Here is a 15,731-nt window from a genome sequence, read left to right on the forward strand (position 1 = left end):
GAAACTTTCTTTTAAGTATCCAGGTAAAATGTAAATTCTTTGGGAATTATCCCTATAATCCATTATGTCCTCAAATGAAATCCACTTTATTATGAATCAAATATTATTATGATCAAATATTTCTTCAAAATGTAGGTTACCATCCAAAACTAAATGTTATCTCCTATTTTCTTTTTTTTTTCTTTTTTTTTTTTTTTGCTGGGGTCAAATGACTTGCCCAGGGTCACACAGCTAGGAAATGTTAAGTGTCTGAGACTAGATTTGAACTCGGGTCCTCCTGAATTCAAGGCTGGTGCTCTATCCACTGCGCCACCTAGCTGCCCCCTCCTATTTTCAAATATAGCTACAAATACACTGATTGAACAGTCACAAGAGGCTTTATATACATTAAACCATTCTAACCAACACCTCTATGCTTCAAATTCAAGACTAGTCCTTCAGTAAAAATTGTGTGAGCTGAGTATTTCTTACAAAGAAGTGTTGTGTAGGCAGCTCTTGCTAAAACTATAATGACAAATAAACTTTTTGGCACTTACCCTTTGGTCCATGGGGCTTAAGCCCTGTGCAGTTTTCCCTTTCTTGCTGTGTTGCAAATTGTCACAATCATATTCAACTTCAGGTTTCCCAAGATCTCTGCAAAATGTGCAAATCCATTCTCCACTATAGAGAGAGACACATAATCCAAGTTTTCAAGATGACTTTATTAGCTCTTTCCCCATAGATTTATATGTCCCAGTAAAACAAATACAAGAGGATTAATTAATGATAACATGAAAGAATCAACTGCTTTTTAAAATGGTTCAATGCAGTTTCTTTAAATACAATGTACCCCACAAGAAAACAGAATTTGACTCATAGAATTATAATTCATATACATTTTCAGGAAAGCACAGTGACATAAAGTGAAAAATACCTATTTATATTCTTTGATAACTGAAGTAATGCCATCTTACTTTATTATAACTTTGTTTTTGTTAGGATGTTATATTAAACTTATGAGGTCTGAGAAGTTAAAAGTGTATTCTAATTAGTCATCTCTGAACAGAATTTGGGTTGGCATCAATATTTACTAATATGGGATAATACTGCTAACATTGGTTATGTGGCAATGTAGTATTTCAGGTCATAAAGGAACATGGAATTATGATCCTTTAGGTTTTGCTCTTCCAATAAATAAATAAAGCAGGTGGAGGTGGGGAGGAGGGGTAGACCTATAAAAATGTAGATATTCCCATGATCTAGGTGAAAACATTCAAACAAATTTGGCATAATTTAACCATAGAAAAGATTAAATATTTCCAATGAAAGAAACCGGAAATCAGAAATATCTGCTTTAATCAATCAGGAACAAAGTGTCAAACAGCTTTTAAAACTTGCTTCAATTTAACCTTTTATCTCTCTACATGTACTTATGTTTAGATTCAGAAATGAATAAATATGAAAGATTTTAAAAGGGGAATGACATCAGATTTGTACACCGAGACACAAAGAGTCATGTCTCAATATTCTGCACTTGAGGAAAGGATAAAAGAACTCAGCACAGTCCAGATGAGATCATAAATATCTGAACAAGGACCTACTCTAGAGCAACTTAGAGGTTATTTACCCCAATTTGCTCGTTTTACAGATGAGGCACCCAGGTGCCGATTCTGGGTCCCATTTCTACTGTATAAAGGAGAGGGAAATAAGAGGAGTTACAATGTAGAGGTAGACTCAGTGATTTCTCAGGAATTTCAGAGCTGATTAGATAGGGAAGGAATGAGAAGAAAAGAATAATTAATTCCTTAAGGATTGAAATTTGGGGGATTAAATTAAAAAAAAAAAAAAAAAAAAAAGACTGTCACCATTAGAAAAAGATATTAAGAAGAAGAATGAAGAGTTTTTTTTGCAGGAGAAATAGAGTCAGGCAAAAAAAAAAAAAAAAAATTTCTATAATGATCCTAACCCCCAACATGATTTTCTCCTTTTATAATATGAATCCTTTGTTATTTTATTGGGGATGGGCAGATGTTTCACCATGAAGCCTCTGAAATTGTGGTCAGAGGCTTTACAATACCCCTGTCCTTATGCCAACTGCTCTTGCATTTGCTCACTCAGATCAGCTCCAGTTCACAAATATCCTCCCAGACGGTTCTATAATCGCCTCTCAAACCATTTCTTAAAGCACAATCTCATTTGCATACCATAATCTCAGAACCATCAAGTGGCTCAGGGCACATAGTAAGTAAGGACTGTGGGCCAAGAGGACCAAAGATGGGAGCAATGTAACTACAGAAGGCAGACTGACTGCACCCACTTCTGCTTGTTTCCCAAGAGTGCTGGCTTCACAGTCAGAGGATCCAGGTTCAAATTCCCACTCTAGACACTTACCACTACCCATGTTACATACACTATAAGGCAGTTTAACTTTCTGGGCCTAGGTTTCATCATCTAAAAAATAAAAAGTTTTGATCGGATAGCCTCTGAGTCCCTTTTAATTCTGGCACTGTGATCCAATGACCTCTGAACTGGAAAAGAAAATAGCAAATATGGAGCTGACAGTTCAGAAAAGTGAGGTAAATGACTTTAGATACTCTTGAAGAATTCAAGGCACCTGACCTACTCTCATACAGCACTGAGTGCTGAACTCACTGACCCCAATGTTGGTGACATCTCTAAGAATAGGAAGAAGAGGTCCTAAAAGATAAGGGGAATTAGAAATGTTGCTTCGATTTAGAAAAAAAGGGAAGAGAAGGGAATTTGCAAGCTACTCTAAGATCAGTGACCTTAACTTGGATTCCTGGAAAAATTCTTAACTATATTATTCATTCAGTCTCTAGCATACTACTGACCCCTTCAGACAGGGAAAAAAAAATGAGCAAGTTGGTTCACAGGCTTGTCACAGACTTGATGTACTAATGACAAGGGATTTCAGTCAGTTAACAAGTCTTTATTATCTATGATGTGCCAGGCACTGAGCTAAGCAATGAAGATTTTTTTAAAAGGCAAAAAATTGTCCCTGCTCTCAAGGAGCACACAGGCAAACACCTATGTATAAATAAGCTACAGACAAAGCAGACTGAAGATCACCTGCAAGGAAAAGCTCTCAAATGAAGGGGATCTGGGAACAGCTTCTTGAGGAAGGCAAGCCTCTAGCTGAGATCTGAAGGAAGCCAGGAAGTAGAGCTGAGTATTCCTATGAGAAGTAGGAATCCCTTTCCATAATAACCCAAAGTGTTCCAAAATATATGAATGAAAATGTCCATCAACAAAGAACTCTCTATCTTCCATAACAAACCATTCCAAAATTATATAGTCTAAATCTGTATCCTTCCATCTTTATTTACTGAAATAGTAAATAACTAGTCATGTCATAACAAATTTAATCCCTCTTCTATTAGACAAACTCCTCAAATATTTGAAATCAATGATCACCACCCACAAGCCTACAAATAACTTCTGCTCCAGGTTTACAAGTTTTAGTTTCTTTCATCAATTCTCATACTAAGTATTATGCAGCAAATCTCCTTACCCCTACCTCCACCAAAAGGGATTTATTATGTGCAAAAATACACATGAATACAAAATTTATTTTAAAATAGTTTTATGCATAAAATTCTTTTCATTGTGATGTTCTAATTAAAATAAACAACCTTGAGAAAGAAAATCTTAAGTACCAGAGGGGTCAAGTCAATCACTATATAAGAAATTAAAAAATGATGCATTCCTGCCTAAGAACATACCACTTAATGCTGGGACTTGGTATGATTCAGCTTTTCTACATGTAAAAGGGGGAAGTTGTTTTAGCTGTCATGGTTTACATAGCAAATTTCTTGGCAGAAATAAGGGGGCTCTAAATTTGTAGAAAAACAAAAGTTTGGGGCACCAGATTCCTCCGAAAGAGAACTATATTAAAATTCCTAACAATTTCAGAAGCAATAAATTTTGTCTTCTTATACCTTGGAAAGCTGAGAAGAGTTGGAACGTGACAGGTGAGGTGAAAAACCTTTGGACACTTTTCACAGCATAAAAGATCCCCTCCATTTTGGCACACAGCGCACCAGTCTTCATTTGGGTCTTCCTCTTTATTGCTGCCTTCTCCAGTCCTTGCTGAACGGTGCATTAGGTTTCGCATGGGAGATTTTCCATTGACAAGACTGCTGAGCCCAGGCTGCTTACAGCTCTCACTGATATCCATGGGTTCTGTTTTGACATGGTTTTCTAAGCTTCCTAATGCATCCAACTCACTCTCCAGATGCAAGTTGGTTGAGAGGGGGGGTGTCAAGCTGCTCTCAGGACTGCTCAACTAAAATGAAATCACAGCATCAAATTATGTCAGAACCACCTCATTTTTCTTACAAGAAAAAAAAAAGATTTACACCCATATCTGTTTGTTTCCTCTACCAAGGAGGGTGACATGGCACAGTGCCAAGAGTGCTGGCTTCACAGTCAAAGGATCTGAGTTCAAATTTCACTCTAGATGCTTACTACCCATGTTACACTATGAGTGCAGCTTAACTTTCCTGACCTGCTATGAAAATTAAGTCCAGAGTTTACAAAAATGTTTGTAAATAAATTTATGGCTTTTCTTTATCATAAGAGTGATTCAGATTCACTATATATTCTCTTTTCTAGGATCTATATGTACAAAAATATTTATAGCAGCTCTCTTTTAGGACAAAAAAATTGCAAACTGAGGGGATGGCCATCAATCGGGGAATGGCTGAATAAATTGTGATATGTGATTACGATGGAATATTACTGTTCTATGGGAAAAGATAAGCAGGATGCTCTCAGAAAAATCAGGAAAGTCCTCCAAGAACTCAAGCAAAATGAAATGTACTGTATACATAGTAATAGCAATGCTGTGGAATGACTTTACTATTATCAGCAATACAATGATCCATAAATACTCTGAAGAAATTATGACAAATGCTATCCATATCAAGAGAAAAGAACTGTTTGTGTCTGAATACAGACAGAAGCATACTTAAAAAAAAAACTTTTAACTTTTTTTACTTTTAGGGGGTGAAGGAAAATCCATGTTTTCTTTCACAATATAACTTTTATGGAAATATTTTGCATAACTTCACATATGTCTTCTTAATGGGGGTAGGAGGTGGGAGTCGAGAGAAAGAGAATGAATCCAGAGCTCAAAGTTTTAAAAACAAATGTAAAAAACAATACAAACAAAAAACCACTACCAGTTTTACATGTAACTGGGGGAAAACAAAAATATTAAATTAAAAAAAACCTTCACATTTTTGAGGATACTAAGATAAATGTAAAACATCACTTAGCTAACTTTTATTATCATTGAAAAATTATCTAGCTAACTTATGAAAATGAAATAAGGGAAAGTCAAACGTCATCCATTTTAAAGTTACTTAGACATCACAGAATATGAAATTCCAGGAGTAGTAATTACCCTAATTGTGATTTTCCATTAGCATATAAGTTGGATAACAAAGGGAATTATTTCTAAATTTTACAAATGAATAGGGGTCACTATTTTCTACTTGCTGATATGTACTTATTCGGAAGTCTCCCAAACCATGTCTTGGCCATATATCTTTCCAAAGTAGTAGAGAGTTTATAAAATGAAAAGGGAAAATTAACCAAGTCTGATCATAAATTATTCTGGAAATCTTCAAACTTTAGGTAGATGTATAAACTTAATTGAATAAAATCTATTTTGCCTGCCAGAAAAAAAAAGAAAATGGAAAAGAAAAAAAAAAGTTACCTCTAGATCTAGTAAGACCTTTATCCTAGAACATCTACAATTCCAATGCACAGACTTATGGCAATTGCAATCATCTGTGAATAACACCTGAATTTAAAAGATGATACTACAACTTCCATTTTCCCAACTGAAGTTCCATTCCCCCAACTCCCCAACAAAATCTGCATTCATAAAATCTAAAGAACAAATTGAGAGTTCATTATGGACTTATTCAACTTTGTGATTAAGCTACCCTTGCTATAAGCCAATCGAAAAGGAAGTCGCAGAATATGGATGGTGGGACTCAGGAAAGAATGAAAACTGATAAAAATTTGCTACAACAGGAATTTGGAGTTTTATTTATTCCTTTCCTCAAGCATGAAACATTTCTTTTGACATGTTCAAACTTAATTACAGTGAGGATAACTTATTTGTAAAAACAAAAATGAAACAAAAAATAGAAATCAAGTGACAATTCCAATGATATTACTATGCTATTCCCCTTTCATAATTCACATTATCTTAAATCATTAGGATGGAAAAGTGGGTGCAGAATAATAAGCTAGGATTTTCCTTGACAAGAGCCTTTGAATTGATGACTGTTAATTGGATTAACTCACATAACTATAGAACCTGGCAACTGGGAAGTGACACTTGTATCACTGTTTTGATTCCCACTCTCTGAATTTTAGATTATAATAGTTTTACAAAGAAAATCCAAGAGATCTTCAGTCTTTCCCTATTTACCTATAAACCATCCCTCATCCTTAAAAAAAAAAAAACTCTTTACTTGATTTATCCATCCACACTAGTGGGTGTTCTATTTCTTTCATCACTAAAAGACTTTAAGAATCAGTGCCTTCCTTTTCTTCTCATAGGCTTCCAACCCCTATGATTCAATTGAAGGCACTCCCTCCAGTGTTAGTAATGATATCCTAATTGTCAAATTGTCCAAGCCTGTGGTCCTTTCTTAATTCTGATCCTTCTTGATATTTCTGGACTATCAGTCACTCTTTGAATACTCTCTCCTTTATAGGTGATTCTGGTGCTTGTCTCATTGTTCCTCTCCTAGTTGTATATATGTCTGTTCCTTTTCAGTCTCCTTTGCTGGATCTTCATATATGTCACAGCTTCTAATTGTCCCCAAGGTTCTGTCTTTTGGCTTTTTCCCTCTCTATATTATTTTACTTAGTGGATCTCATCAGCTCTCAATGATCATCTCTTTGCAGATGATTCTCAGATCTCTATAAATAGACCTAACTTTTCTTCTGACCTCTAGTCTTACATCTCTAACTAGATGTCCTGAGACAGACTCAAACTCAGTATGCTCCAAATTGAACGTCTTTTTGCCAGTAAACCTTCCCTTCTTCCAATCTTTTCTATTATTGTCAAAATGGTCCATTTGTCTTGTCATTCAAACCCAAAACTTTATTTATTTTCTTTCTCAAATTCTCACTGGTGTTCATCTCACATAGCAATCTGTTGACAAGTCCTGTCAATTCTACTTTCACAATCTCTACATATCTCTCTCTAGAACTCATACAGTACCATAATATCTGGTTTGCTGAAAGGGGACTTCTGATTAGATTTCCTGCCTCAAGTTTCTTTCTACTTTAATCCAACCTCCATTCAATTGACCAAATGATCCTTCCAAAGCATATGTCACCCCAACTTCCCCATCTGAGAAACTCCACTGGCTATTATTGCTAGGACCCAATATAAAATCCTCTGTTTGAATTCACAACCTGTCCCCTCCTCATTCTTCTAGTATTCTTATACTCCCTTCCCCCTCTTCCATGCCCCCTCCAATACAGCAACACTGATTTTGTTTTCACTATCTGTCCCTGTTGCTTGGGATGCTCTCTACCTCCCATTTTCCCAGGATCCCTTCCAAATTCAGCTTAAATCTCACTTTCTGCAAAAGCCTTTCATGAATATGTTACCTCTTTTCACTCTTTTCTGAATTTACCTTCTACTTATAAGGCCTTAATAAAGGCCTATTGACTGACAAATTGAAAAAGCAATTTGATTTTTTTCCAAGCATATAGCGTAAATGATTCCCAGAACCACAAACACCCTCAATCAAATGGACTAAAAAGGAAGAAGAAACACAAGGATCAAGCAAGCTTATATTCTTCCAACATTCTTCACTGGAATTCCAGAGGAACCTTACCATGCACGCACTCCTCCTGCCATCCTCTGTCTTCTCTTGTTTAACAGTTCCTGAGTAGCTGCATATTTCTTCCTCAGTGCCAGGCTCTTGCTTGACCTTTACTTGGTCAGATTTGAAACTAAGACTTGCCTTCTCTGTAGTTCTGCCTGATGACCCACAGCTGATAATCATGCACATGAGAAAATATAACATGTAAAAATAATTACTAACCTATGAATAGCAAACAATTGGATGAAAAAACATGTTATTAACAAGTGAACCCCACAAGGAAATTATATCTCTGCTCCCTTTACATGAAAAAGACACTAATCTATACTTAGTGCAGATTTAAAAAAAAAATTTGTGCTTTGTAAGTTTTAAAAAATAAATTTCAAACTTTCAGAGGACACTAGGACTATAGGATTTTAAAATACTTCTATATGTCCATGCAACTAGTTTAAAACACTGATAATTTCATTTCTGAGAGAAGATGGGACAACACTGTTATTGCTAACAAGCAAGATTCATTCATTTTAATTAAGCATGAAAACTGGCTTAGTACTAATGTTTGAAGTTGGGATAAGTTCTATCTAGTTCCTAAATAAAAAGCAATGGCCAAAAAAATGTGGAGTGTGACCTTAAACAGCATTAAGGATAAACATCTAATTTTATTTACAATCCTCTCCAATACCCATAATAACACCAATTATTCCTTTGACTCGAAATATAAAGGGAAAAATCCCCACTCAAATAGGTCTTTTCTTCAATATGATACAAAGTATGATTAATGATCTTTAATCATTAATCAGGTAATTTATCCAAATTTACCTAAATCAAATAATCTGAATTGGACTAAAATTTATTGCCACAGTGAGTATCTAAACCTCTATCCAAATACTTCAAGTAGTAGTAACACTTACCTGCCTCGACTGCCTGTGCTGGAGGTACTTGGTGGTCTTACAGGTGTGTGGGAATTGGATAAGCCTAAAAAAAAATCCAGGGCAAAAAATTATGTTAAAAGCAAATCCAAAGATATTTCTAATTCAAAGTACTCAAGTTATGCTTATTAAATTAGTCCAGATTAATAATAATTTTAGAAAGTGAGCCCTAATCTTCAGGTCACATAGAGAAACATAAAGTAATTCACATATAAACTGTCCATTTGAATGTCTAGAAAATATTCTTTGAAGCCTAATAACTCAGTTGTAGAAAGTATATATTCCTTTTTCTATAGCTGACTCCAAATGCACAACTAAATTTTAGTAGTTGTACTCTCAGTCAAACAATATTTTAATAAAAATATTATTATTATTATTATTTTGCTGAGATAATTGGGGTTAAGTGACTTGCCCAGGGTCACAGAGCTAGGAGGTACCTGAGGTCAGACTGAACTCAGGCCCTCCTGACTTCAGGGCTGGTGCTCTAACCACTACACCACGTAGCTGCCCCTGCACAAATATTCTTAAGAATTCCTAGAATACAAGATCTGAAGGTCATATAATCCAATTCAAACCTGGTATTCCTCTATATCTTCAATAAGTCTACTTAAAAAAAATTTCTTATATAAATCAAGCCTTTCTCCAATTGATAAATGGTCAAAGGATATGAACAGACAATTTTCAGATGATGAAATTGAAACTATTTCCACTCATATGAAAGAGTGTTCCAAATCACTATTGATCAGAGAAATGCATATTAAGACAACTCTGAGATACCACTACACACCTGTCAGATTGGCTAAGATGATAGGAACAAATAATGATGAATGTTGGAGGATATGTGGGAAAACTGGGACACTGATGCATTGTTGGTGGAGTTGTGAAAGAATCCAACCATTCTGGAAAGCAATCTGGAATTATGCCCAAAACTCTGCATACCCTTTGATCCAGCAGTTACTACTACTGGGCTTATATCCCAAGGAAATACTAAAGAAGGGAAAGGGACCTGTATGTGCCAAAATGTTTGTGGCAGCTCTTTTTGTAGTGGCTAGAAACTGGAAAATGAATGGATGCCCATCAATTGGAGAATGGTTGGGTAAATTATGGTATATGAATGTTATGGAATATTATTGTTCTGTAAGAAATGACCAACAGGATGAATACAGAGAGGCTTGGAGAGACTTACATCAACTGATGCTGAGTGAAATGAGCAGAACTAGGAGATCATTATACACTTCAACAACAAAACTATATGAGGATATATTCTGATGGAAGTAGATATCTTCAACATAAAGAAGAGCTAATCCAATTCCAACTGATCAATGATGGACAGAATCAGCTATACCCAGAGAAGAAACACTGGGAAATGAGTAAACTGTGAGCATTTTTTGTTTTTCTCCTCCAGTTATTTTTACCTTCTGAATCCAATTCTTCCTTTGCAACAACAACAACAACAACAACAAAATTCGATTCTGCACATATATATTGTACCTAGGATACACTATAACATATTTAATATGTATGGGAATGCCTGCCATCTAGGGGAGGGGATGGAGGGAAGGAGGGGAAAAATTCGGAACAGAAGGGAGTACAAGGGATAATGTAAACTCAGTGGTCAGGTAGTTAAGACTAATCCCCTTTTTCACTAAACAGTTCTTCATCTGAAGACAATTTCTCCACTAAATCTTTCCCTCTTTAGGTAAAACATTCTCCAGTTCCTTTATATGATTCTCATGACATACTCTTATTCTCTCACATGTTAGTTGTTCTATAGTCCAAAATGTGGTACTCAAGAACTGAACAAAACAGTCCAAAAATGCCTCAAACAGGAAAGTAAAACCATAATTTCCTTAAGCATTATGCCTCTCATGCTGTAGATAAAAACTGAATGAACTTTTACTCCTGTTACGTCACACTAATTTCAACAAACCACACATAAACCTATGTGCAAGGTACTAAGGTTAGAAACTCTCTCTCCTCTTAAAAAAATACAAAACTAAAACCTGCTGTCAAAGACTTTACATTTGGGGGGCAGGGGAAATACAAGATGTAAATAGTAAGCAGACAAAAATAAAGCTATTTTAGAAGGAAGAAAGCAGTAATAATTATGGAAGATCAAGAAAAGCCTTGAAGGAGATGGATGTTTGAGCACAACTTTAAAAGATAAAGTGTTACATTTTGGCGCCCAACGTGGGGCAAAGACTTTTGCTTATCCTGACTCTGGCTGATTCTGAGCTCTTCAGGGAGCTAGTCCGGACTTGACATTTTGGCGCCCAAACAGGGACAGACATGATCCTGATTCCACTGGAAAAGCCTCTGATTCAGATCTCGGTGGAAAAGTCTCTCTGACTCAGAAATAAGCGTGAGTAACAAGGAAACTTTGTTAAAGTGCTAAAGTAGAATTTCAGTGAAAGGAGGCAAATGTTTAGAGAGCATTGTCAAGGTTATGAAAAGCCAAGGATTGATTATAATTTTGGAGGAGATCACTGAACTTTTAAAAACTGTGCAGGTCATATGTCCTTATTTTTCTATGAAAAAAGAATTGGATTTAGATGAATGGGAATTAGTAGGAGAACAACTAGGTGAACACTTCAAATCCAATCCAAGATACACTTCATACATACAATTTAATTCAAGTGGCTTTAAAAAGTTTTAGACTAAAGAAAAGGAAGAAAGAACAGGAGGGGGAGGATCCGACTAAACTAGGCGAGAAGGAGGAATCAGATAACAATGGAGTTAAGTACAATTCTGAGCAACAGGAGTATTTCCCATCTCCTCCCTCAATTAACCCTTCAGGGATAGAGGAAGAGGCAGTCACACAAACAGAATAGCCTGTGAAGTAGCCTATGACAAGATTAGAAAAAGCATTGGTTAAAGCTAAGAAAGAAGGACAGGATGTAAGTGATTTTATAGATACATATCCTGTAATTGAAGAGATTGACTTTTTAGGTTAAAAAAAAAAAAAAAAGAGAGAAGATATACTCCTTTTGATTTGAATAAAATTAAAGATTTGAAAAAAGGTTGTACCCTTTATGGGACTACATCAGCTTATGTTAAAATGTTACTAGATGGTTTGTCTTATGAAATTCTAACCCCAAATGATTGGAAATCCATAGCTAGGACATGTTTAGAACCTGGACAAAACTTGTAGCTTTTGGAGTTTCCTGAATTATGTAGGATTCAAGTCAGACGCAATATGGAAACAGGAGTTAACATACAATTCACTTTTGACCAACTAGCAGGTGAAGGTCAGTATAGAGAGAATTCAGAACAGCTTGATTATCCCATAACAGTGTATGAGCAAATTTCTAAAGCTGCAATAAAAGCTTGGGGTTCCCTCCCCAGACAGAAAGATTGAGGGGAGGCTTTCACTAAAATAGAGGAAGGTCCCAATGAACCTTTTGCGGATTTTGTGGGACCTCTGCAAACTGCTGTCAAAAGAACTATTGGAGAAAATGCATCTACAGAAATAATGACTAGACATTTGGCTATGGAAAATGCCTATGAGATTTTCAAAAGAATTATATAGGAACTAGACAAAGATGCTCCTTTAGAGGAGATCATAAGACACTGAACAAATACTTTTTACACCCAGACTGTGATGAACAGGGAAAGACAGGGTCCCTCCTGGCAAGGGACTTCTAGAGAAACTTGTAGATGTTTTCAATGTGGAAAAGTTAGACATCTAAGAGCTCGATGTAGATATGGAGATAGAGTGAGAAGACAGGCTGAGAGAAGACCTAAAATGTCCAAAATGTCACAAGGGCTTCCACCACTGGGCCTCAGAATGCAGATTGACCCCGGGAAATGAGAAGTGGAGTCCAGCTCCAAGATATCAATCAAAAGATAGGTGGAGCATGATGGCAACTGAGGTTACACCCAAAGAGTCTTTAGGGATTACCTGGATCAATCAGCCAAAAGGCAATCAGATTGCAGAAATGGATTACACTTGGGGAGAATACAGGCCTTTTAAATCAATAGGCCTGTGTCTAGTGCAAACATCTCCAATGTAATTGCCAGATGACAAGAAGAGATTTAGAAAGTGGTAAATAGGAGGAAATTAGGTTAACTGCCTGGGAGAGTGGATTTGCTTGTATTTTAACAGACAGAAGGAAACAGATGGGTGGCAAAAAGCACTTGGAGACAGAAAAAGAGAAAAACCTAAAAACAAAGGACAAGTCTAAGAAACATTTGACACTGAAAGAGCATGGCTGATAAGGAGACTGTTAAAGAACTTTAAAACCAGCAGGAATCATTGGATTTCCTAACACAAGATGAGACTATTGTAGGACTTTAAAACTTCCAGCAATTATTGGATTTCTGGCACATGAACTAATGGACAATGGATGAATTCTCAATTTATGATTATTTGATCATGTTATTTATTACATCACGTCTAGCATGTGTTATGTTACTATGTATTTATGTAATTATGTGTAATATCTCCCATATTGATGTATTTATGTATACCTGTTTTAAGGTCATGACCACCCTATGTTCTAAATCAAAAGAAAGGGGGAGATGTTAAGATTACTAGGTGCAAACTTAGTTGTCTAATTTAATATGGTACTTAACAATTTTCTAGCTCAGAGTTCACGCCTTTAGTTCAAACCTTTAAAGGGAGTTTATACCTTTAAAAGGAGCTTGCTCATTGGTCTGTAAGAAGTTTCCACAAGCCCATTCTCTGGGAGGATAAAAGGAGCCAACATTGAGTCTAGAGGTCAGTCTGGAAGAAGGCAGTCTGGATTGGGTCAAGGACAAGACTTCCCAGAACTTCAGGGAAGCTGGAGGAAATTCAGAGCCAGAATTCAGGAAGAAGGGGATTCAAGATTCTACATGCTGACTGGAGGCTTTGGATTCAGAGGGAGCTAGAGACTGAAGCTGGCTGGAAACATTCTGACAGGAAAAGATTAAAGACTTTGAAAGACACAATACAGAACTAAAGCCAAGGCTGCCTCCCCAGAAGCTCCCCAAGAAATCTCCTCCCAGAGAAGGATTATAATTGAGAGGCAACGGGATGTTACATTTTGGCGCCCAATGTGGGGCAAAGAATTTTGCTTATCCTGACGCTGGCTGATTCTGAGCTCTTCAGGGAGCTAGCCCGGACTTGACAACAAAGATTCCAAATGCTAGAAGAAGATGATTCCTTCTAGACATGGGGGAAAGAAGGATTTCTGTCAGTATCTTTTAAAAGACACTGACTTTAAGGAACTGTTAAGTAAGCCAGTTTGGCCACAATACAGTATGTATGAAGGAAGAATTATGAAATAAGTACAAAAAGACAAAATGGAGCCAAACTGTGAAGGACTTAATACCAAACTAAAGAATCAGCATTTTCAATCTAAAAACAAAAAGGAGCCCCATAACAAACATATAAGCCCCCAGCTACTTTACACAAAATCTGTTTATACTTCCCTATTCTGTACGAGAACATTTTTTTTTAAAAAGTCTATAGTTAGAAATTTACATTTATTCAAATTAAATTTCATCTAAATTTTTTTTAGCCTATCCAGAGAAAGTGATGAGGATAGCAAACTTGGGATATTCTGTCTGAAAAAGACAAGAACACTTCTTGGGTAAACAAGCGAGACATTCTTATTTGGTAAGAGGTTGAACCAGCTGATCAGTGAGATTTAGGATCCTGACATTTTTAGCTATCTCTCACGAGTTTCATGTCATCTGCCATTTACCAGTGTGCTTTCCATGTTTTTTTTTTTCCTTTTCTATTCCAGTCACTGATTAAAAAAAAAAAAAAAAAAAAAGCTTAAGAGTACAGAGGCACTTCTCCAACTTGACATCAACCCTCTAGCGATCATTTTGGTGAAGGGGTGGGGAAGGAAGAGAATCATTTTAGCAGTTCCAAAGCCATCAAACTCTATACTGTCATCTAAGTCTACATCTCTAAAATCTCTCTACAAAAATGGCAGGCCAGACTTCGTCAACTATCTTGGTAAAATCTAAGCACTGTTTGCTATTGTATCCAGAATGCCCTTCTCTCAACATACACCAAGTTATCAAGACTCTTCTTAAACATTAGTGCCTATAACTGAACATCATGTTCCAAAGAAAGCCTCTCAAAGACAGTAGACAGTGAAATTATCAGCTCCCTACCTATTCTTGTCCTCTTAATGAAGCCCAAGATCTCAATCTTTTTTTCACAGATATATCATTCTGCTAATGATGAGCTTGCAATCCACTGAAACCCCCAGATCTTTTCAGAACTGGTGTGAACTCACTTTTTCCTCCCATTTTATGCATAAGATTGGTAGGGAGGTACAAACAAATGCAAGACTATATTTTTCCTACTAAAATTCATCTTATTAGAGACAACTCTATGCTCAAGATTCTTTTGCTATTATTAGTCTGTCATTCATTGGATTAATGCTCTCAGTTTTGTTTCATCTGAAAATCTGATGAGCAAACCAGACAAAAGTCAGACAAGTCAGACAAAAAAAATGTTAAATAGATAGGGACAAGCAGATGCCTGAAGTGCTCCACTAGAGACCTCCTACCAAGTTGACATGGAATCATTAATAATTCCCATCCAACCTGCTCTGAATCCATCTGACTGTATCTATTATCTTCTTCATAAGAATGGTTGTTCAGTAGTGTGTGACTCTCTTGGGTTTTTTTTTTGACTCTCTAGGGTAGTTTGACATCTGCTTTTTTAGCTTATTTTACAGATGAGGAAACTGAAGCAAAAAGCAGGAATGGACTTGCCTGAAATCACACAGCTAGTAAGTATCTGAGGTCAGATTTAACTTTGGGAAGATAAGTCTTCCTGACTCTAGGCCTGGCACTCTCTCCACTATGCCATCTAAATATCTCTCTCCAAAAGAATAGACTTGCTAAAATACAATAAAATAAGATCTGTAGCCCTCAACTTATTGGTTATATAATCTTATCAAAAAAAGGAAATGAGATTAGTTTGCTTTCTAAT

At 36.2% G+C, this 15,731-nt stretch overlaps 1 protein-coding gene across 4 annotated transcripts in view; it reads right to left on the reverse strand.

Moving 5' to 3' along the window:
• Nucleotides 1-15,731, reverse strand: part of TRIM33 (tripartite motif containing 33) — a 126,228-nt gene that overhangs the window by 7,136 nt on the left and 103,361 nt on the right. For all 4 annotated transcript variants that reach the window (XM_074263130.1, XM_074263129.1, XM_074263128.1 and 1 more), the window contains exons 13-16: nucleotides 8,774-8,837; nucleotides 7,875-8,034; nucleotides 3,939-4,285; nucleotides 537-660 (exon numbers count right to left, since the gene is read on the reverse strand). In XM_074263130.1, the coding sequence (XP_074119231.1) occupies nucleotides 537-660; nucleotides 3,939-4,285; nucleotides 7,875-8,034; nucleotides 8,774-8,837 (695 nt within the window). The remainder of the gene's footprint in view (nucleotides 1-536; nucleotides 661-3,938; nucleotides 4,286-7,874; nucleotides 8,035-8,773; nucleotides 8,838-15,731) is intronic.

This window comes from Sminthopsis crassicaudata, chromosome 4 (assembly GCF_048593235.1).
Source record: "Sminthopsis crassicaudata isolate SCR6 chromosome 4, ASM4859323v1, whole genome shotgun sequence".
Taxonomy (NCBI): domain Eukaryota; kingdom Metazoa; phylum Chordata; class Mammalia; order Dasyuromorphia; family Dasyuridae; genus Sminthopsis; species Sminthopsis crassicaudata.